This window comes from Callionymus lyra, chromosome 10, assembly GCF_982586985.1.
Source record: "Callionymus lyra chromosome 10, fCalLyr1.hap1.1, whole genome shotgun sequence".
NCBI lineage: Eukaryota > Metazoa > Chordata > Actinopteri > Syngnathiformes > Callionymidae > Callionymus > Callionymus lyra.
The window spans coordinates 16939793-16963266 of record NC_141827.1 but is presented as its reverse complement, the minus strand read 5'-3'; the positions used below and the strand labels follow the sequence as shown (position 1 = coordinate 16963266).

The 23474-nt window shown below is 38.6% G+C and overlaps 2 protein-coding genes across 3 annotated transcripts in view; both read right to left on the bottom strand.

Moving 5' to 3' along the window:
• Positions 1 to 1485: 1485 nt before the first annotated feature.
• fezf2 (FEZ family zinc finger 2) lies at positions 1486 to 5252 on the bottom strand. Its single transcript, XM_087800768.1, has 4 exons — positions 4494 to 5252; positions 4231 to 4365; positions 4021 to 4153; positions 1486 to 1765 (listed from the first exon to the last, which is right to left on the bottom strand). The coding sequence occupies exons 1-4, from the start codon at positions 5229 to 5231 to the stop codon at positions 1518 to 1520; spliced, it is 1254 nt and encodes a 417-aa protein (XP_087656894.1). The 5' UTR covers positions 5232 to 5252; the 3' UTR covers positions 1486 to 1517.
• Positions 5253 to 17505: 12253 nt separating this feature from the next.
• Positions 17506 to 23474, bottom strand: part of LOC148070580 (calcium-dependent secretion activator 1-like) — an 88377-nt gene continuing 82408 nt past the window's right edge. For both annotated transcript variants that reach the window (XM_087800516.1, XM_087800517.1), the window contains exons 27-28: positions 19881 to 19985; positions 17506 to 19679 (exon numbers count right to left, since the gene is read on the bottom strand). In XM_087800516.1, coding sequence (XP_087656642.1) covers positions 19506 to 19679; positions 19881 to 19985 — 279 coding nt within the window. In that variant the 3' untranslated portion in view covers positions 17506 to 19505. The remainder of the gene's footprint in view (positions 19680 to 19880; positions 19986 to 23474) is intronic.

Sequence of the window (23474 nt, the reverse complement as noted above, 5' to 3'; positions counted from 1 at the left end):
AGAGCTGCTGCTTTCAATAACCGTGTGGCGTTTAAACACAAGGCAGAAAATTACACCAAATATAATTAAAAAAACGTGCATCTGATTTACAAACAACAATAAAGTCGTGTAGCTCAGAAAGGTGTCTGTTTATGCATGAATGTAGAACTTTCAGGAAGCTGGTACATTTTTCTTCCTAGATGTTTCTGTTTTCTTCACTTAATTAACACTTAAATAATATAATTGAATAATAACACATATTATTCTCTACAGTTTCAACGTTTTTTTTGCTTTTTTTTTGCTTTTGTCTCCTCAAAAACTGACTCCTCACAAAATAATGATAATAATAATTTTGCGTTAAAGAGCCAGTGAATCCAAACGAATTTCAATATTTATTTTTGAAATTGAATACACGTCATTATGAAACTCAGTCAGGCATAATCACACAAACACACACAAACACACAAATGACATGAAAGTATATATTTGTCCTCATAGATCATACACGATGGTTAAACAGTGGTGACTCTCCTGTCAGCCACGACATTCAAATGTATGCAGCAGCAAACGTTGGAGTGTGTGCTCTGACAGATGGACCGGGTCATATTAGGCCCTACTGGGCCCTGGGCTCAGCCCGACTCGTCTCCTAATTGGCTGTTAATGGAAGGAGCGGCATTTGGGATCACGTCGCTCTCCCTCCCCACAATGTGTGCAGGGATAATATTGTTCTAGGAGCTGTGAACAGAATCATTTTTGCCCTATTAACACCAGGCCTCGGATGAAGAGCTGTGGCATAAGTGCTCGATTATCTCCTTCCACTGATGAGTTCCAGGGTCCAGATACTCCCTTCATTCCCCCTCTTTACCATCGAGCCCCCTGATGCCCGTTTAGCTGCTTAATGTAATTCCTGTTTCAAGGGTCCATGTTATCTCTGATCATTACACTTCAGTGTAAATGGGCTTGATGAAGTTCGTGTCTGTCAATAAATGTTGATGCAAAGTGGCCTCAGGAGCACACACACACACACACACACACACACACACACGCACACACACACTTCTATCTACATAGGATAACACACAGTAGTTTTAGACCAGAGTCACGTGACCCCTTTTATTTCCAATATCAGTTTATGGTCCTTCATGTTTGACTTCATTTTTCTAATATGTGTTTGATATATTTGCATGCTCAAATCTTTGTTTTCATGCATAATTAAGTATGAATACTCTATTTGAGGTAAAGTATTTATGGAAAACTACACTTTTTTTTAAATCCTTTTTGAGATCCAATAATTTGTAAGATATGCAATACGATTGCACCAACACAAAAAGCACAAAGCCATTCATTTCATTATATTATTTAACTTATTTATTTACATTAAAACCATTTGTATGACAACAAAGAAAAGAGCCCTCCCCAGTCACATCTTAAATAACATAACACATTTTTTTTTTTATAAACTATTATTTACATTTGGAGATTTGTCTTTCAGGAAGTGAGCTCTGATATAAATGTTCAAAAAGTTCAGTTTATTCTGTTCAGCTCTGCAGGGATCTGGTCTCTGTGCTGGAGGAGAAGACTTGATCGTGCAACTTCCTGATGTGTTTCTTCAGGTCGAAGTTGCGGCAGAAGCCTTTGCCGCAGGTGGAGCAGGTGAAGGGCTTCTTGTCGTTGTGGGTGTGCATGTGGAAGGTCAGGTTGTAGACCTGGTGGAAAGCCTTGTTGCAGATGGAGCACTTGTACTGCTTCTCCCCGCTGTGGGTCAGCTTGTGATTCTTGTAGTTTCCTGATGAGCAGAAGAAACCATGTCAGGACTCATGACCCGAGAGAAAGACATCAGGTGGAGGAGGGTCTTTCAGTTGATTATGTGGATCACCATAGAAGCTACAAGTGGTATCATATTTCTGAAGAATAACTTTCTAGAGGCTCGGCTGTTTGAGAGACGGATAGATGCCGAAAAAAGGCCCAACATTGATGCAGATTATTTTCAGATAGCAAAATGTTTTGATTCAAAACTTAATTTTATGTGATCTTTTGACATAATTCAGTTCAACTCAGAAAAAAACCTTAACACAAATGTCACCTGTTTATTCAAATAAAACTGTTGGTTAACACTTTCAATATATTTTTAACATAGTAATTTCAGATGCAAAAAAAGACAGTTTATTGTAGTTTTTTGTATTTTAATTATTTCTTACTTTTCGTTTTCTGTTTTTGCTTGTAAAGTTATTCAGTATTTAAATTACATATATTACTTTATGTTTCAATAAACACATTTTCATTTGACTTTGGCTGAAGTCATTGTTATCAGTGCATCGTGGATGAAAATCATGAGGTTAACATTTTTAAAAAAAAGGCTATATGCTGACCAACAGTTACATGAATATGTATTCAGCACCTCAATATAAGTCCCTTGGCGATGTTGCGTTTCAGTAATATTATTTCAGCTACATTTTTTTTACAACGATTCGAGGATAAAAACATCATATTTCTATCCATAAAAACAAACAGCCAATATTTATATATTATTTGAGATGTGATAAATAATGTGAAATAATTAAATTCAAACCCACTTTAAAAACAATACATTACTTAACAGCTATATGTTTATTTATTGTATCAAATATATACATAACATATTTCACTTGAGATAGTGAGGGTTTAAATTCATATATGAAATAATCAGCATCATGTCAACACACATTTTTCCCAATGGAATGGACAACTTTATATCAACGACTCAATAAATCATGTTTAAAAGCCAAGTAAACCTGCACACGTTTTTACGATGTTCTTAATGATATAACGAATGACGTTTTTTTTTAACATTGAAAAATAGGTTTTCATCCAAATTTGTACACATTTTAATCGATTAAAATCGTTTGTTAGTTTCGCCTTCCATCGAAATTTAAAGGGTTTTGAGGCCCGGGATTGAAAAAAATATATATAATACATTTTACTAAGAAATGAAAGGAGAAATGCGTTTACCACCAACGTTTAGTTTATTTGAATACATGAAAACTAAACTTTAATAAGGACATTAGTATAGCAAGTACGACTTGAAAATGCCATGCAGGGCCCGCAGTTTTTAAACCCACATCTGGACAATAATTCATGTCATTAGTTGAATTATTTTGCATTTAAAATATATAAATGTATAACAAGTAAATCATCTAACGCGATGATTATTATTGATAATTCAGTTACAACCAAATTAAATCGACAATTTAAAAGTTCTTGTTTCTGTTTGTCTTAAAAAAATCGTCTTCTTTGTGTGTAAACCGAATTCAACGTTTCGATTCCGCCGCGGACTAGACTTCGTTAACATGGGATTTTTCTGTGTCGAGGTCAAAAAGTTGTCAAACTTGTTTAAAATCAAGCAAAAAAAAAAAGAAAAAAAGCTCAGATTCCCAAACTCGTCCGGGTCCTGCCAGTGACCCATGCTGAGGGAAAGTGACGTGTCCTAATTGTCCACGCAGCGCTGCAATTATTTCTGCAAGCCCTGGCTCTGAGGAGCGGCTGCTGCAGGATTCCGACGCACAGCTGTTGGAAATATTGTCCCTGAACACTCACAAATATATATTTTTATATATATATATACGAAATTTGCTGCAGCACGGAGAGGAAAATAACTTCTTTACGCTTTTTATACGTATTACAAAATGGAATGTCCTATTAATAGTGTTTGAGTATTAAAAACGACTATAATACTTTATAAAAATACGTATATTAAGTAATACCAGACAATATAACCTTTTAATTATTTTATGAATTATTTGTTCAGGCTTTTCCTTGATTTTCCTAGAACTCCTGTTGTGTTATCAGTTTTATCTTGACCTTTAAAGTATATACTTTATTAAATATTGTTTTGATTGTTTAAGCGCTTTGTGAACCTGGTCTGGAAAAAGCGCTATATAAATAAACATTACTTACTTACTTTATTTTATTTTTTGCAATCTTATTTCCCGCTCCATTATTTCGGACACACCAAGCAATTTTAGGGACCTATCATAAAAATTCTAAAAACAAAGCTGAACCTACCCTTCTGGTGAAATCCTTTGCCGCAGAATTCACACACGAACGGTTTGTAACCCGCGTGGATTCGAACGTGCGTGTTGAGCGTGGAACTTCTGTTGAAAGCTTTCCCACACTGGTTACATTTGTGAGGCTTCTCCTGGAATAAAAAAAAATAAAAATGAGTTTGACAATTTATTCGCAAGGGTCGCAGGTGTGTGTTGGGAAGAGTCTCACCTGTGTGTGGATGATCTTGTGTCGACACAGCGTGCTCGCCTGTCGAAACCCTTTCCCGCACACTTTACACACGAAGGGTCGCGCGCCCGTGTGCACCGGCATGTGTCTGGTCAGGTTGTAGTGCGCGTTAAACACCTGCGTGGGGTCGAGACCCGCGTGTTATTTTTCGCTCAACCACAAAAAAATCCAGTATTTCATGATAAAAAAAAAAAAATCATCAACACATTTATAAATGATTATTATTATACATTATTAAGACTCACTTTTCCACAAACTTCACAGGTAAAGTTCTTGGGTTTCCCGTCCGCGCTCACCGCGCACACCTTGCTCTTGAAGGTGGTCTTGTCCGAGCTGAGGCTGTGGTTCTCGCGCACTATCTGGTCCAGCTGTCCCGGCAGGTGCTCCTTGTGCGGGTACTGGGGGGACGGCAGCTTCTCCCCGGTCAACTTGGAGTTCTCCAGCAGCAGGAGCCGGTGGTGGGCGGACAGGGAGGCCGGGACCTGCGGGCCGGAGGAGAACCAGTGCCCGGCCTGCAGCTCCGACTGCTGGTACGCGGAGTCCAGGTAGTTGAGGTAGTACAGCGGGGCGGCGGCGTTCGGGATCCCCACCGCCTGGTGCAGGACCTGCGGCTTGACCACTCGGCTTGACAGCTTCGGGTGGTGTCCCCGGTCGGCCTTGGCGCAAAGTCCACAGCTCCCTTTGCAGGGCGCGCCCGCGGGTCCGCACAGGGTCCCCCTCAAACTGGCCCTCCATAGTTCCGAGTAGTTCATGAGGGCCTTGGCCTGGAGGTCGTAGCTGAAGGGCTGCAGCGGGATCATGCAGGGGATGGGGGCGCACAGACCCAGGACTTTCTTCCCGTCCGGCCGCTCCTCCGAGTCCACTTTCGGTCCAGAACTTTTAGACATGATCCGGTCGATGGAGAAAGCCAGGGTCTTGGGCGCCGAGGACGGTCCGTTCCTGGCGCAGGACACCACCTTCTCCAGGGACGCGTAGCTCGCCATGGTTTGAGTTTTGGTGAGGAGGAGGTGGGAGAAAAAAAGTCCTGGTTCTCCTGCTCCTGCTCCTGCTCCTGCTCCTTGTTCAAGACTCACCTCGCTGCTGCCCGGGTCTGTGCAGCATTTACATTCAAATGACCATCTCGCTCCACAATGCGCACCCAGTGGCGCACGGATTAGTCAGTTCATTAACACAGGGGAGTGACGGTGTGGGGACGAGCCGTGGACTATAGGTGAGTGCGTGGGCAACCAAAGTTGAGCTCGGCTCTTTATTGGTCAGATGTTTTTGCGCGCAGGAGAGACCAGAAGACTGCTCACTGTCACATGTCCCCACTCCTCCCCACCCCCCCTTTACAAGCCCGGACCCCCTTCAAAATAAGGATACGCCCCTACACACACACACACACGCGCACACACACACTCGCAGATAAACACACAACAGGTGACACAACTCCTAAAGCATCTTCTCGCGCATCCTTCTCTTGGAATCTGTCGATGCATCTTTGACTCTCCTCTGTTTTTTTTCCAGAGGTGTTCAGTGCTCAGAGTAAAAAAAAAATACACAACAAGCTTTTTCTTTTCTCCCTTTTCTCTCTCCTCGGTCACTAAAGCGCTGCGTGAGCTGTGTTCCCTCTTAAGGAGAGCCGGGGATTAAATAGGGGAGAGAAAGGGGTTCTCTTGGCCAGAGGTTGATGAGGTAAATGAAAAATGGGGCTCCTTTAGAGAAGCCAGTTTATTAAGAGGAACCCTGGATAAGTGTCAGCGTTTAAACCGATACTAATAGAATAATACACTTGGTTAAAAAACATGTTTACACTTCAAAACATGTCTGTTCTCATCTGGTGTTTTTGGGAAAATTAAAATGTTTTTATTATATTATTTGATCATTTAGTATTTATAATATTCTAGTGACCATGTAGCTTGAAGAAATGAATGTGATTTGACAAACACACACACAAATATACTAAAATCTAGTGATTTATTTTGTAATATATATCTTTCTATAAATGTTCCTCTTCATTTCTCGATTTTAATTCCTATATACAGTTTTAAATCGGTTTATTATTCCATAAAACAAATCAGAGAAAACAAATCGCTGTATAAAAAAATAAAACATGTACGAATAATCACTTACTTATACAGTTCAGATTTATTAGTTAATTATTTACATTTTTATTGGTGAGTTTTTACATCTTATTTACCTTTCATTGGTTCCCTTCCTTCTCTATTCTTCCCCTCATGACACGAGATTAAAAAAAAAAACCCTGAACATTATCAGGTGGTGAACAATGTTTCTTTAAATATGACCCAGTTCTGTCTCTTTCAGTTTGGATTTCATTTGTTTGATTGTGTGTTACTTTATTTTTGATCCAGTCCAGGGAATACAAACATACAGTTAAATCAATGATTTTTAATTTGAATATTAACTCATTTTTGTTCGGGTTTTTTTTGTGTGTTAAATTGATATTACATTATTGTCACATGGTCCTAACAAAAACAGAAATAGCTGTTATAGATTATTTTTAAATGCATTCATTAGACCACCCATGTTTTCTTTAAACAATGGTTATTTTTTATTTAAGTACTATCTCCTTCTGTGATTAACAGAAAATAAATCATGGAAGAAATATGCTTTAAATAGAAGTGTTGTGTACCAGACAATAAAAGGATATCTTTCATGAATATGTATTTTTTTTAATTAAGATTATTAGCAATTTACACACAGTTGAAAAACATCACAATAATCATTTATAAGATATGATTAGAGAAAATCCACAATTTGTGGCTCATTACTCTCCTGAATTTAATGCATCAAACTTTAAAATTAATTTGATAAATGTTCTCACTGATTAAATGTGAATTACTATTTAAATATATTTGTAACCAATGAGTCAATGAGGACGACTTCTTGATCGCTGAGTCACTTTTATTTTCAAAGTGTTTGTTTTTTAACAAACTGTTTCCCAGCTGATATGAGTTTGAGTTTTATTTTATCGAGAATTGTTTTGTTGATTATGTACATACGTGTCTTTTATTGTAGCATGCCCTGTGCTACTTTGGTCATGTTGGGTAAATTACCAGTTTTAATTAATAATACTATTTAAAAAATGATTAAGACTTTTAATGACTATTGCCCTGCCCCTAAAGAAAAAACACTAAGCAAATAGTTGTCTGGCCCAGATCAGAATATCCAGCAGTTTTGACTTAATCTGTGAATTGAGGAAGACTATGCTCAGCCTCTTAGTGGCATTCTTACACCAGCAGGCTGCATCCTCCGAAGCTAGTTTGTCACTTAATAACACGAAAACACATCCCTTCCCCATTTACTCTTACACCTGCAAGCCAGCATGGAGGGATTAGCATCTGTTGTCTGCCCCCTCCTCATATGCAAATAGGGCAGAAAATACTCTAATCTGAGTTTACTCAGCAACAAATGGCAGCTCACAAACACAATAAACATTGATCCTCTTGCAGTGAACTATAGTCTGCTGTTTAGCAGGAGCTGCAATTAGCTGAGGCATTGATTTAAGAGAGTCTGGGATGAGGCCTCCAGGCATGAGGCTTTCTCTCTCTCTCTCTCTCTCACACACACACACAGAAAAACACACTCGCTCACATTCACGGACACACACACACACGGTTTTCATTTACTTGTATGCACATCGTCTACGGCGCCTTGAATCCATGAAGTTACTCATTTAATGACCAGAGGTCAGGCTAGACTTTTAGAAAAAAAAAAATGAAAAGCTGAATTTTTTGGATTGCATTGATATGAAGCAGAAACGTGTTCCATTAAAAAAATAACATTCTCAACACAATTGTAAATCATCAATGATGTGAAGAATGACACAACTTCTGCAAGGCCTGTGAATCTATATTTCATTTTTAAGTTAAACCCAATTAAAAATATAGATATGCATATAGTCAACTTAGTGGAACAGGTACCTAGACGCTGGCAACTATAACTAGTTCCACTGCTCTCACGGTGCAGGAAATGTTGAGAGGTGCTATATCATATATTACGTTCCAAAACTACAGAGGATCTATTTAATGTTTTTTATATAAATATGTCTGGGTGAAGGATCCTGAAGGCAATGTTGATATATTTAAAAGCGGAACAAACTGGTTGAGGGAAAGGGATTCTTGAGTTAACTGAAAACATGACTTTTCAACGTTTTAGACACAGCTTTGGCAAAAATACGAGTTGTCACCTGTGTCAGAAGTATATATTTGTAAAAGGAATCTGATACCACTAGAGGTGGCCCGTTGAAGAATGATGAATGACTTAAGAGTGTATAAAAATATTGATTTGATGCCCTATTTCTAACAACAGGAATGTAGAGCTTAGCACTAGTGATGGTCTGATGAATCTTCATGAAACAGTGTCATTTTATGTAGAGGTCAGTAGGTGGCGCCATCAGTCCAGAAATGATGTGATGTTTAGTTATGTTATGTGAAGTTGTTCAAAACAAAGAAAAATAGTGCAGAGACCGCCATCTAGTGGACTGGAAAATAATGACACTGCTTCATGAAGCTTCATCAGACCATCACTACTAAGCACACATAGACCTATTTTTTTCTGGACCTGCAGGAACTGGCAGAAAAGATGAGAAAACCATGGTTGAGTGAAAAAGGCCAGATCAAGGAAAGTCTAGGATACATTTTGGTGTGGTCTTGTCAAGGCGGTCTTGTCAGTAGACGATCTGGGAAATCTGCACAATCCCTGAATACATGCAGGACAGCCTGTCTGGTCATGTTTTTATGACGATCTAATGACGGACAAGAAGAGAACAGCAAGTGTCAGGACTCTATCTGTTCGTTTAAAAACACAACTTTATTTATATAGCCTGTCTCTAAACATTAAGAAATTAGTCTTCTACTAAGTAATCACATGTTTATTTTCCCTACAATGTCTTAATAGTTATCTTGATTTACCCAATAGATGGTTTAGAATCAATTATTCATTCTCCATCTTTTGATGATGCTTTGAGACTAGAAGAGACAGAACGTTATTGGCGTTATACAAACACAAACGTATGCCACGCACATGGATCGCTGATTTCCCTGAACTTGTATTGACACTACCGTTATTTAGAGATCAGTAGGTGGCGCCATCAGTTTAAATATGATGTGATGTTTTAGTAGAAAAGTTGTTCAAAACAAAGGCATATAACTTAGACACCGCCATCTAGTGGACACCGAAAATAATGACACTGCTTCATGAAGCTTCATCAGACCATCACTACTTTTTTTGTCCAAATCTTGTTGCCACACAAACATGGCGAATGGCGCAGATGTTTTCCAGAAAGCACGTGTGTTGACAGGCCCATCGCATGTTCTTCAAAAAAAGGATACATGGTTATTAATTTTTTTAATTAATTTTTATTTAATTGTTCTTCTAACGACCCTCGGAGCGTGTGGAAAAGTGCATCACAGACAAAATCGATTGAGATACGCACAGTTCCCCAGTGAAGATGACCTAACATGCATTTTGTTGTGCTTTAAATTTATTATTAACTATTAAATGATTGATAAAAAATAAATTAGAATTTCTATGATTTTTCTTAGTGTTTCTAATTTCATTTAATTCATCAAGCTCTACTTGAGATACCATTACTGTGACCAGCCCTCTTTCAAACATGGTACTTTGATAATATTTTCTTTTCCCACGTAAAACAAACTTTATATCAACAAAGAAGAAAACACGTTTTCTGCAAGGTGTGCAAACTCCAGAGGAAAAAAATGATGTGCCAAGGCAATGTGTCGTGTTTATGCTGAAAACTCACAGTACCGACAGTTTTGACAGAGTCTTCCCATGTGTGTCTCTTCGTCAGCGAGAACTTCCGATCTGGAGCTAAGTGAAGGGTTTTTTTTCAGCCTGTCAAAGTCTTCACCTGGACTTTTGTTCATCCTACATGACCTGTAGCTTCCAAAGCAGCTCGTGACACAACTTCAAGATGCCACCTCGACCAAATGCTACACTAATGCCACGACAGGATTGTTCGTTTTAAAATTAGATCTGCCAATAAAATAAATGTTAGAGTGTTACAGAACGCTGATGAATGACAATAGAACATAACAAGCTTTTAGCTATTAAAGGTCAAACATACTGTAGATCTAGTGAAAGTCCAAAAAATGTTAAGTATTATGTACATTCATGATCATAATGAGAGATAAAAGAAAGTCCCTTTGATTCATTATTAGTTAATTCAATGTGTAGCAAAGTAATGCATCATTTGTTACTTCTTACTAGCCTTTTACTGTCATTTATATCGTTACAGTATTAAGTGTTTCCAAATTGTAAATTATTATGCTGCTTTTCTTTGTTATTTTTTTTTCAAACGACAAAAATTAAACCAAAAAAAAGAACACATGCACTTCAAACAGCTGTACATTTCCATCAAGTAAAAGTACTCCTTTGTGAACACACACAGTTATATTAATAAATAACCAGTTTGGGAAGGAACAGAAATAAATGAAAATATATATCCCTGTGTCTTCCTTACAAATCAAATGTAATTTTGGATTAACCTTATCTGTCCTCATTTTATAAACTGTAGATAATATTTCTAAAGAAATAAATATCTTGAAACCTAACCTTGTTTTTGCCACAACTTCATCTGCAAGACACAAAAAATGTAAACCTCAATTTGTTGATTTATTTGCTTTCATAACTTTGTGTTATACATCTAGCAAGCGTTTAAATTGTGTATCATAATAATGTAGTTTTCAGGCTAAACACATACAATAATTGCTGCAGTTATGGCTTAAGAGGTAACTTTATCACCATTGACAATTTATGGTGGGAAATAATTAACGTGGCATTTTTGTAATGTCTACTATGGCTAGCCAGGGTTGTAGCCAAGGGGTCAGTGAGCTCACTAATTCTGGATGTTCATCAACACCTTGACACCTAATAGCTTGTTAATAAAAATCCAAACAAAAACCAGGCCAACATCTGAGTCTGTGAGTCAGTATAAATAGTTCATAAAAGTTTCCATCGGCAATAATTTCTTGAGTCAACATGTCACATTTCAACTGTACATAGAAAAAACTTTCTGACCCTTGTGTTAACTCAGGGTCAAGGTGACCCGGAGGCCAGAAAACAAATGTGTTTGAGTTATCCCTTGTGTTGTCTCAAGGTGAACTACCTCCCTGCCATCTAGAAATACATATGCATTGACCCAGAGACAACACAAGGGATACCACAAACACATTTGTTTTGGGGCCTTCGGGCCTACTTTGTGCTGACAGCTCAGGCTCAGCTCAGGCCACCTGGAGGCCGAGGAGGATCTCAGAATCAACCCCTGTTGAACGTTACCCAAGTTACAGAAGCCTCCACCAATCCTTTATGGGGCACTGTTCATTTTATGTTTAGGGATTCAGTGTCTCATGCCAGGTCCATTTGAGTTTAAATCAGAAAGACCAAATCTCCTATCCTGGCTACTCTACTGTGACACGTGTAAACAATGAAACCTCCTCAGCTCAATTGAGTCAAAGAGGACCTTTCAACTAGAACTGTGGTCCGAAAACACCGGTACTTAATACAGAAAGAGAAGTGATTACGTTTCTGTATTAACTATTACGGCCTGAAAGAAAGATTTCCTTCAAATTCATGTTAGTTTTTGACTTTATTAGTTTGATAAAGTTTACAAAAAATAAGTCAAGTCGAGGAAATGAGTCAAACATACTATACAGAGAAACCAGCCTAGGCCTCTTATGGATTCAGTGTTATAGTTTGATGTATTTCTTTTAATGCACTTCAATGTTTTTGCAGGTCGTGACATTTTAAAAATAAAAACGGCTCATGGATGCTGTAGGGCTTTTGCAAGTGCGAGCACTTGAAAATGGATACGGTGCCAGGAGTGATGGATCTTGTTCTGTTTAAGGTCCGAGGGGTTGCAGGAGCAGTTGAACACACCAAAGCATGATGAAAAACTCTGTGGGGCTCCACGACAACCACAGGTAAGAAGTGAACCCATTGATTCTTGTGGAGTAAACACACGCCAAACATTGACCTCTCATCATGAGGATGGTCAGCTCTGAGGAGGGTCAGGGTCAAAGTAAGTGGGACTTGGTGTTGCTGGGGAAATCTACTGTAGAAAAACATCACATTAATTAAGAAAGTCCAGGGACACCTCTAATTTCTTCGTAAGACTATCAGGACCATGTGAATCACTTGAAGCATCACAGATTTTTTTAATGATCTCATCTCAAACAGGAGGTTGTTGAAACAGCAGGTAAGATAATTGATATTTCACTTTATTGAATCTCCACCACACACTTTTAATATACACGTTGAACATTTAGCGGCAGATTTTTTTAGTCCGCTGTTGCACTGTACCTTAGCATAGCATGACGTTGTAAATAGTGTATATGGAAAAGATGAAGATGTATAGGGTGGAACTCAAGTGCGAGTGAAGGATTCTCAAGCAGACAAAGAAGCAGTAGAATGACTATAAATATATGAACTCAATTACAATCAAAGTCCACATTCTCATAAACAAAAAAAAAGCAGTCCAATATCTCAAAAAATGTCCGAAAACTAAACATCCATCGTTTCAGGGAATAAAACAGGGAACCTGGAAACAACAGAAAAGGTAACACTCTATATAGACAAAAAATACAAAAAATACTAAGGATTTGGGGCAGAAAGCCAAAACAAATACTAAGAAAAACATGGAACAACCAGAAGAAACGCAGCATATTTGCAAACACACAAGATTCTTTTTGTCCGGCTGGTTAACATGCTGCTGTTGATTTCTGATCCGCTCCAGCCATGTGGGGAGAAAGGGGGGAAACAGGAAGTAACTATATAAAATAAAACCACAATAAAAGAGAAGCATGACAGTATAATTATTATCCGTCTTTCCTCGAACAATGTATCTGACTTTTATTAAACGAATCAAATGGAGACTTTGTTCGCATGTTTTTCCATAACTTAAATTCAAATTGTATCAAATGTTAAAATAGGAGGATATATATTTGTAATTCCTTTTTTTCTCTATTTGAAGTTAATGACCTGATTGTAGAGTTTGTGTTTTGGAAGGAAAATATGATACTTTGATTTATCAAGACAGAACAGAAAAAAAAACATCTGCTTTTTGTAAAAACATGCTTGATTTTCGTATTTTTCATTGATGTGGAATTCTTGTGTTTTTTTGTACAAAATTAAAGTTCAGAAACTCAGATTTATATCAAATCCAATGTTCATTTTGATCTCATCTAGTCCTTTACATCAGTAGGTCTGTACGTTTTTACGATTACACACTTTGAGTGAAACACAATCGTGTTTTTAAACATCATCCCCTTATTAACATGTACCTTTAGATTACAATTGAACAGCTTTTGTAATTTTTCAACAATTCTACACTTGTTATAACATATTATACATATAGAAACATAGAACTTTCAGCTAAAATAAAACATTTTCAAGTGTAATCTTATGATCAATCATGTTTAACCAACTTTATTTGTGTGGCAACCTATCTTTTTGTCTGATTTATTTATTTAGACAGTGTTTTATGTGCGTTGCAATCCAACAAACTGAACATGTTAAGGAGTAAAACAGTGTCATAAAAATGAATCCGTATATTTATGACCCTCTAAGGAGGATTAACTCTGGGCATCATCAAATAACAATGGCCTCCGTCAAACTGTTGATCCCCATATGGGCCTCTACTGTACAGCCAGACTGTGATATTCATCTCCACGGAATAACTTAATCTGTTTTCCATAAGATACATCTTTCAGGGAAAAGATCTAAAATTAATCAGCAGGGCTTGTTTTCTCCTCTTAAGATAAGGTTTTGGTGCATGAGCGGGGATTAGCGGCTTTGGTGGCGGCTTTATTAAAAGGATATGACATGTACCTGCCCTATCTAATGGCTGGTAATTTAAGCAGTTGTCGCACGCGAAGCTGCCGACGGAAAAATAACCCAGTCTCTCCGTGGGCCTCCGTTTACCTGGGATGACACTTGGTGAACGTGTGCACGACAACAATTCATCTGACAGCTGGACTCTCCACACATGATTCTTTCGCAGGAAAGAACTCTGGCCAATATTAAAACATGGTCGCCACAAGGGCCCCCGGAGTAGACCGGAGCCCGAAGGCCTTGACGGTCAGTCGGAGATTCTCCGCGTCTGAAAACATTTATCAGTTTTTCATTCCACCTCCTATTTGCAGCGTTAAAAGGAGCTTGGATCGGAAATCACGGAGCCCATCATTAACCACGACTGGCCAGGTCTGCGAACACGGGGAGTGATATGAACAAGGTCCGTCCTCGGCTCAGATAGGCTGCTAAAATAGAGCAGGCTGCTGCGAGCGCTAGCTGCTGATTACTCTTATTGGTATAGGAAATGAAGGAAGAGCCCCTGAAGATACAATTAAGGTCAGAAGCATGTGAAGTCTGCCCCCTTCTATTTTCTCTTGTCTCTCACATCCCCAATAATACAATTGATGGGTTTTCTTTGTCTGACAGCGTTACAGCAAATGTAATAAACCATTGTGTATGCTAGACACTCCACATGTTGCCTAACACAAAGCTAATACTACGATCCCTATATATATATATATATATATATATATATCCATCCATCCATATATATATATATATATATATATATATATACAGTTATTCGCTTTATTGCTTTCAGATATTCATGATCTATTCCAGTTCAGTTGACTAGAATTCTAACAAGTCAGTCTCGTTGTTAACACGAATAACCAACCATTTTTTATTGCCAAACCCACGACTAAACTAAAGAAAACTTTGAATACATTTCCAGACAAAGAAGATGTTGTTGATACCTTAAAGGTGCTATAATTTAAACGTAAACATTACACACAATCTCATTGGTTCACCTTAGGAAAATTGTCTAGAACTAGTCCTGGGTCCGTGGGCCACATCCTTTGACTGTATTTGCGTGACCCTCGTGAAATTAAAGATCATGTAGAAACGAAACATTTTATTTTCTATTATTCATTACTAGTCCCTAAATACGACTAATGTGTTTTGACCTGGACTTTTGTTATCTTGTCATTTTAGTGTTTATTGTCCCTCAAAAAGATTTAAGTATTTAAAAATAACCTTTAAAATCTATTTAAAAAAAAAAAATAATATAAAATAAAATAGAATAATACTATTAGCATGTTTAACTAACTTGATTTTATACATTAAGGTACTTTGTTTGTTTTTCTTTGCTTGATGGTCCCTCACAAGAGCCACTGTATGAAATGAGGCCCCTGAAGAAACTTAATTCTCCTCCACTGATCAAGGTCACTTTTATATTGCAGTTTAATTATGGAATTCTTTAAAAAAAATGTTAAGCTGTTTCCTGTAGATAGAGAGAGTTTTTACATTTTGTTTAGGGTTTTAGTAATAATCATAGTTGCTTCTGTAACTTAATCAATGCTTGTGAACCACAATGTTACGTCACAACTATTCTTGGCCTAAGTTGATTCTGAGACAGCAGGAGGAGCCTGTAATGTGGGGGTCTTAAAGACCCCCTCAAACTCACTTAGTAATGAACAAAGCTGCTAAAATAGAAAAACTTTTTGGGAAAACCTGATTACATTTGACAGGAAAAAGTTGCACTTGAATAAGCAGTGATTGGTGGTAACATATAATTTTCTTTTTTTTTTAAGTGTGTACTGTATATCCTTGAAAAAAACTTCTTATTCACATTAGCAGTGGTTTGTGAAAAGAGTTACATGTATTAAATAAGTGAAACATCTCTCTGTGTTCTCCAGAAATGTTGTTTTTGTCTAGCTTTAGAGGGATTTAAGGGCAGCCTTCACTCTAGGTCATATCATTTAAACAAAACTGGGCTTCTCCTAATTTTGAGCAAATATATTATTTTTAATCCTCTTGACTTTAAGACTTAGCCTCCATCTTGGTGGCCTGATTTGATTTTGGTCAAGGTTGATTTGATCTCTGCCATTTCTTCCAATCTTCTTGTGGGTCGTAATATCCATCTTTCAAGATGACTGACGCTTTAATCCGCAGAATTAATCTGAGCCTTTCCTTAAGAACGTGCTGCCGGGGCAGGAGGAGGCCGGGATTAGCAAATATGTATTGTTTCACAGCCTATTTAGCCGCAACATCCCGTCTGCCTTCGCTCTTAAGCCCTGAGTTCATAACAATGGAGAAGAAGATGATCCTCGATCAGTGGCACAGTGCAGCAGTGATTAGCAATGTGGCCTCAACAAGAAGGCCATCGGTTCAAATCCTGACTCAGAGCCTTGACTGTGGCTGGAAGTTGGTGTCGTTGGAATAGTTAAAATGATGTTAGACACTAGTATGTAGGTTTGATATGAACCTCCATAAACAAATTAGGAGTAACCAGATATAAACGGCCGTTCAATTTCTATAACATGGGAGTTGATTGTTTAAACCACAATGAGCAAAACCTGAATAAACTTAAAGTTAACACCATCTTGGTTCTTATTATACACGAGAAGCAGATGGGTATCTTAACGTAGATTACATTTGTTTATGTATTATTTAATTAAAAATGAATAATAATAACTGTTACATGTTCTTCCATTTAAACAAATAATGTGCACTTGATATTTATATACATTAAATAATTCAAATTGAAACATGTGATGGTAGAATTGGAACCACGTAGATTATCACACATGTGACACATAGTGTTTTAGTGTCTTTTTTATCCATATTTAACTTTTATTTTCATTATTAAGATAAATATGTCCACAGGTATTATTCTAGTAATGGAGTTGCCAAGACACATAATTCCACAGCAATCATTTTATTATATGGATGGATGGATGGATGGGTGGATGGATGGATGGATGGATGGATGGATGGATGGATGGATGGATGGATGGATGGATGGATGGATGGATGGATGGATGGATGGATGGATGGATGGATGGATGGATGGATGGATGGATGGATGGATGGATGGATGGATGGATGGATGGATGGATGGATGGATGGATGGATGGATGGATGGATGGATGGATGGATGGATGGATGGATGGATGGATGGATGGATGGATGGATGGATGGATGGATGGATGGATGGATGGATGGATGGATGGATGGATGGATGGATGGATGGATGGATGGATGGATGGATGGATGGATGGATGGATGGATGGATGGAACGATGGAACGATGGATGGATGGATGCCCAGATTGAAGAGTCGCTATTGCTGTTGCTGTGAAGGAAATGATCTCATCGAAAAGTACGTTTCAGTGACAAGATTCTTTGTTTTCATTCATCTTTATTCAAATGCTCTTGGCCTGGTTCTTCTAGAGAGCGGAAGAAGGAAGAACCCACATGAAAAATCACATGAACACAGGCAGACACAACTGTTAAGAAAACAACACTGAGAGGCGAAAAGTACAGATTCACACGAGTTTCCATCATTTTTAATATCTTTACCGAAAAATCAGAGGGCACAGACGAACAGGCAAACGAAGTTTAGCACTACTAGAACAGATATTTGATCCGTCTCAACAAGTCAACGAGGAAAGGTTCTGTGTTCAGATAAAGGAAGCGACATTTTTCAAGTGACAACCTGCTTCTGGTTCTGAGCTCAATATTGATGCTCCTCAATTAATCTGAGCCTGAGGTGACATTCTTGATATGACTGACACCCACTTGCAGGATATTCTGAAGCTACTGCAGAACTTTTGCCTCCGCAATCCATGTTTGTATCTTCCAAAGAATACAACCGAATACAAACAAACTTACAACCCTTATCATGCATGATAAACTGTCAATGTTATCAGGGAGAATCTCAACTATCTTTTTGATGGGATGCGATTCATGGGGGGAAGATTTACCAAAGTTTGTGTGTACTAGTTAATCCACTCTCTAATTTTGACCACTATCTCTAGATATTACTAAAATAAAACATCCATATGTGCACAATTACAAGTGTTTGCACCAACATTTGGGATGTGCCAAAAAGATCCAGTCACTTAATACACGACACAAAAGAGTTTTAGTGTGTGTATCCCCTTGTTGTATTCTTTTTTTTTACAATTTAAACAATAGAATAAAAAAAGTTTCTGGTAATAACTGCTATATTCCAATTTGTTTTTAATGTTGTTTTTCTAACAGTGGATTTGAGCATCACATTGAAGGTTTAGATCTGTTTTTTGCTTGATGGCCAAAGTGTGCAGGGTAATTCACAAAGTAAGAAAAAAAAACAATTATTTAAAAACTCATCAGAAACTATATCAAACCTTTAAACCCATCTTATAATTGTTGTTATTATTTTAAAAAGGGTAAAGTTCTCTACTGTTACGTTCCTGCTGTGCTCAGTTTACCTCCCATTAGAAACAACCCGTAAATAAACAGAAATATGCTTCTCGACTTTAACATTCAACAGTAAAAATGAGACATTGAAAATAAACTTTGGTCTTGGAACTTCTAGAATTGTTTCATATGATATTGTAAAGTAAATTCAAATAGTTAAAAGGTGCAATAACTTCTATCGCCAATAGGCAGGCCAACTCTACTTGAAGCTTTTTTGACACTATCCACCTTACGTACTTGTACTTGTAGTATATATACTTGTATATCTCTCATAGCTGACTTGTGATCAGATCTCTTTGTGTCTGTTGTCATTATTGACATTCATCAAAATAAAAAACTCTTGTTTTTAATCTGATTGACATACTTGTGCTGAGATTGCTGAGACTACTCTTCAAACCCAAAAAGTTGTTGCTAAATTTACATATAAAAGAAGGCCATCCATAAACCAAGATATTGGGGCGTTAATTTAAAAGTAGCTTTTTTTAGTTAATATATACAGTATATAGTCAGTAAAAGACTAGAATAAGGAAACATAAGTTGGAAGAAGGCTTTAAAATAATTATCTGTTTTCTATTTTTCTTAATTCTTTATATGTCTAATATTTAATTTATCATATATTGCTACTAGTTTTGAAAAAAAAGAGGATGAATTCCATTTAAAAGTGACAACATAGTTAAAAACAAACCAACAAAAAAACATTAAAACAGATTCATGCTTTCAAGAATATAAAAAAGATAAACAATAAATAAAGGAAAACTGCGAGTGATGCTTCCAGCTTAGAAAACATCATTTGGTTTCCCATTGTTAAGGTCAAGAGTGAAGGTTCCAATTGAAAATGTTCTGATCTGGGATCTCGGTTAGATCCGCAGAAGGAAGTGTTTGGCGGGAGTACGGGAGGCAAGTATAGGTATGACGGTTGTTGAAAAGGCTTGTTGGTTCTTGGGCAGTGTTGGTTGACTTTTATACCTTCAGTCCCTGGGATCTAGTTGTCATTGTCATCTTCATCACTGTCCCTCATGGAAATGCCTTGCATCCCTCCTTCCCTCACCGAGGCAGTGGCTTCCTCCAGAGTCAGGCGGTTCTTCACCGTGTCGTACATCTTGCTATTTAACGTGGAGTCCAGTACGCCCTGGAGGCGGAAGTCTCGGTACTTTTTCTATAGAACAAACAACAATTACTCATAGAGAAGAAAGTCACATTTTATCATCTTTAGAGCTCATTACAGTCATGAAGACTTTTTTATAAAGTTCTTAAATTACTCATAGATCACAGTTTATGCATAAGGTTGACTGATTAAATTGTAATATAATGAATTTAAATTGGCAATTTTAATAATTGGCAAAAAACGGAGCATCACCTTTACAATCCTGATCAGAATTTTTAGCTGATAGACATGAAGCTGCAGGTCCATTCGGTCAGTCAGCCATGTTCCCAGCAGATTCATGGTGCTGGTGTACCATTGCTGAAGCAGATATCACAACAAGAACAACATGAGTCACATGCCATTAATCATCATGTCATTATTCGCCAGTGGATTGACAAAACACAAACGTATGCAGAATCCTGTTGTTAGAGTCAGAGTCTGGTCCAATTCCTACTAACCAGTAGCTGTAAATTAAATCACATTAGTCCGGACTTGTGTCGGCAATCGTAGCTGTTTGAAACGCATATGTTGACGACGCCCAGGAGTCTGACCTGGAGTCAGTGTAGCCTCTCATCATGAGGCGGCATCACATCATCCACCGGGGGTTGGAGTGTCAATTGAAGTACAGACTCGAGGAAGACACATTGTTCAACACACAAACTGCATTCGCTATTGGCTGCACGTCTGATGGACCTGCTGGCCCCTGTCAGAAGCTATGGGACTGATATCGCGGATGCCAGTTTACGTCTACACTGGGAAAATCTCTTGAGATGGATGGTTGAACAACCGAGGAGCCTCTGACTTGGGGATCCACTTCTGGAGATAACTATGTTTCAAATGTGAGTGTCTGCCACTCAACAGCAGCCAAAAACCAACCAAGGTTTGATCGTTTTATTTTGCAAAAATAACCAACTAAGATTGTGGCAAAACAACGCCATCTACAGGTCATCACTGGGACAGATAAAGACTGCAAAAAGAACGACGATTGTTGTCCATTTTTCTTAAACCGTGTTTATTTATTTCAAAGTAAGAGAGTCTCAACAGAAGTGTGGAGACTATAAGGACAATCCTCTTGTTCCTGGTGGAGCTATGGACGCGGAAAGAGCAGAACTGGCACGAAAAGTTTGGGAGATTTCATTCATCGCGGGCAGCAGTTCACTTGTCACGGACGGCAGCTCGGCTGTGGCTGGTAACGTCACGAACATGCGAGCGTTGAATCTGAAGCAAACGTCTCAAAACCACATGTTTTTTTAAACTTCTACAATTGAATCCATTTGCCGAGATAATCCACGTGTATGTTTTTCCATTTGAGACAAGAGAAGGTCAGCTCAGGAAGATGAAGATGGCTGACAGAGAAGATGGTTGCCCGGGTGAATCAGAGAGTCGACCTGGTGCCAGCAGCGTCCTATCTGTCACTGTGTGCCTGTGAAGGCTTCAGCGTGGCAGCAGGCCTGTGATCTCGCCCCAAGCGCAACCCCCCACAGAGAGGCCAGGCCTGGAGTGACTGATCCACTGACTGGTTGCTTTTTTTTCCCCCTCCTTCCCATCTTGCACGCCGTCTTCACTTCTCTTCTGTAAGACCATTCGCCCCTGCCACTCCGCTTCGATCCGTCACAAGTTTTCTATACAGAGCCATTTTGTGTTTCAGCCCCACTCCTCTGCATTTTATGTCGAAAAGACTTGACAGTTATGTCTCAAGTCGTCTCGTGCCATGACTGGCATTTTGGAGGTCTGTCAGGGACATCTTGTCAACACATCATGTCCGTGATATTCACTAACTTTAGATCGTTTTGTTGCCAATTTGCATGCTCTTACCAACTCCTCGGAGAAAAAAAGAGAGAGTTGTGTGGTTAAATGGCTCGCCAGGAGATCTGAACACGATGACTTCTGAAACTTTACTTGTGACAGGACAGATGTCCATTCTCAGTTTCTTTTATATAACATTACCGGAAATCTTTTTGTCTCAATAGTAGCTGAAATAAGACACCATTATTAAAAGACCACAAAATTAACATTATCAGAAACAAACTAAACAATAAGATAATTAAAATTGAGTTAAAGTGTAAATAGAAGCTTAACAAATAACATGAAACACATTTCTCCAGGAGGTCCAATGTACAGAAATACCACTTAGATTGAATGAAATACATACATATCAATATAAAAAAGGTGATTAACAACAATTAATGTACGTTATCACACACATATTTCCACGACAATCCTTCGCTTGACTTTATCCAACTGCATAAACTCAAATCAGTGACACAACTTCCTTGTGGCTTTTGCCGGCAAATTGTGTTGTAGATATTGTTTTACTTTACATTGTTTTAGGGCAACTATTGAAGGTCGCAGGAAGCCTACAATATATACTATTTAAATGGAGCACAAATGCATTTGGTTTGCCAGCACCATATTTCAAGTACTATAGTGTACCGAACTATTTACTCATAAGGTAATTAATCAAATGGTATCAAACAGGGCCGGGTCTAGGGAGGGGCAAGAGGGGGCCTGGCCCCCTCAAATAAATGTTGTACCCCCTCAAACTTACATGTAAGTAAGTAAGTAACAGCACAATGCCCCCTCAAGATTTGTGGCTGCCCCCTCATACATGCCTGTCTAGACCCGGCCCTGGTATCAAATAGTATTTTGTAAAATGTTTAAATTATGTTTTTCAAACACGCTTTTTATTATCCGTTAACTTCAGTAGAAGAAATGGATATATTGAAGACTGCATTGTCAAAGATCTCTTTTTCAAATCTTCAACTAAATTCCACTGGCTCGTCTGTGTACGACTTCCTCCTCCTTTCACACCAAATGGCACTCTTGACACCAATAACTTGAGATCTCTTCACCCTCCCCGTCGCACAACGAGCGGAGCTTTTCAAATCAATTATGTCGATTTCAAGCAGAGACACGAGATAAGACATAGTTTCACTTCCCGACACCCGCCGAAAAGGTGACAATCCTCCGGGGGCAGGATTAGGGATATTTTGGTGTCCACATGTTGATTAAGTTTGCAGCCGCGCCGACACTTGCGAGGCTTGTCAAATGAACAGTGATGGCCCCTCCTGCTTTGTTTCCATCTTGGCAGCAACTAACAAAAGAAAATCATTTGTAGAGACAACTTCACCGATCTCTCTTATTTAGGGCTGCGTGGGGAATCGGCAGGGGGTTAGCACTTTCTGACAGCCAAAACAAGCGTAATATTGCTCTGAATACATAATGCCATAACCCACAAGGATCAAATCTGTGACATACTAACGAGATCCATCCAAACGAAGTGTTCCATGTCGGCAACCAGGATCTCAGTGTGTGTGTGTGTGTGTGTGTGTTTGTCACTCAGCAACATGCCGTTGAACTCCTACCTATACATAGGCGTCATGCACACCACGCAAACTCTCACATCCACACATGTGCCGGTCCTCCCCCCCTTAAGGCAAGAGCTGGAGGACAGATCGACCTCCTGCCCCCATCTGACACCAACCCACCCTTCCTCGCACAAACACCCAACCACCACCGCACAGACTAATCCACATCAACCTCATCTCCAAGCCAACCTTCACACCCCAGGTCTTCACATGGCACTTGGCAGGGGGCAAGAGGGTAGGGGAGCTGCCAGCAATGTGATTGGATGCAAAAAAAAATGGCATATCTTTCCTTTTCACCCTTCTTGCCTCTTCATGACCTCTTTCTATGGATTTAATCAACAGCCATCTTTTGTGGGTCGACCAACAAGAGGGGTCATCTGGGGACAATTGAAAGCAGTACATTTGAACACCGGTAAAAACTGGGAAGTACTTAAAGTTA

Coding starts and splice junctions, on each gene's coding strand:
- fezf2 (XM_087800768.1), bottom strand. CDS start 5,231: ATGGCGAGCTACGCGTCCCTGGAGAAGGTGGTGTCCTGCGCCAGGAAC. Junction 4,366..4,493: donor CCTGTGAAGTTTGTGGAAAA/GTGAGTCTTAAT, acceptor GACCCCACGCAG/GTGTTTAACGCGCACTACAA. Junction 1,766..4,020: donor CAAAGGATTTCACCAGAAGG/GTAGGTTCAGCT, acceptor TCTGCTCATCAG/GAAACTACAAGAATCACAAG.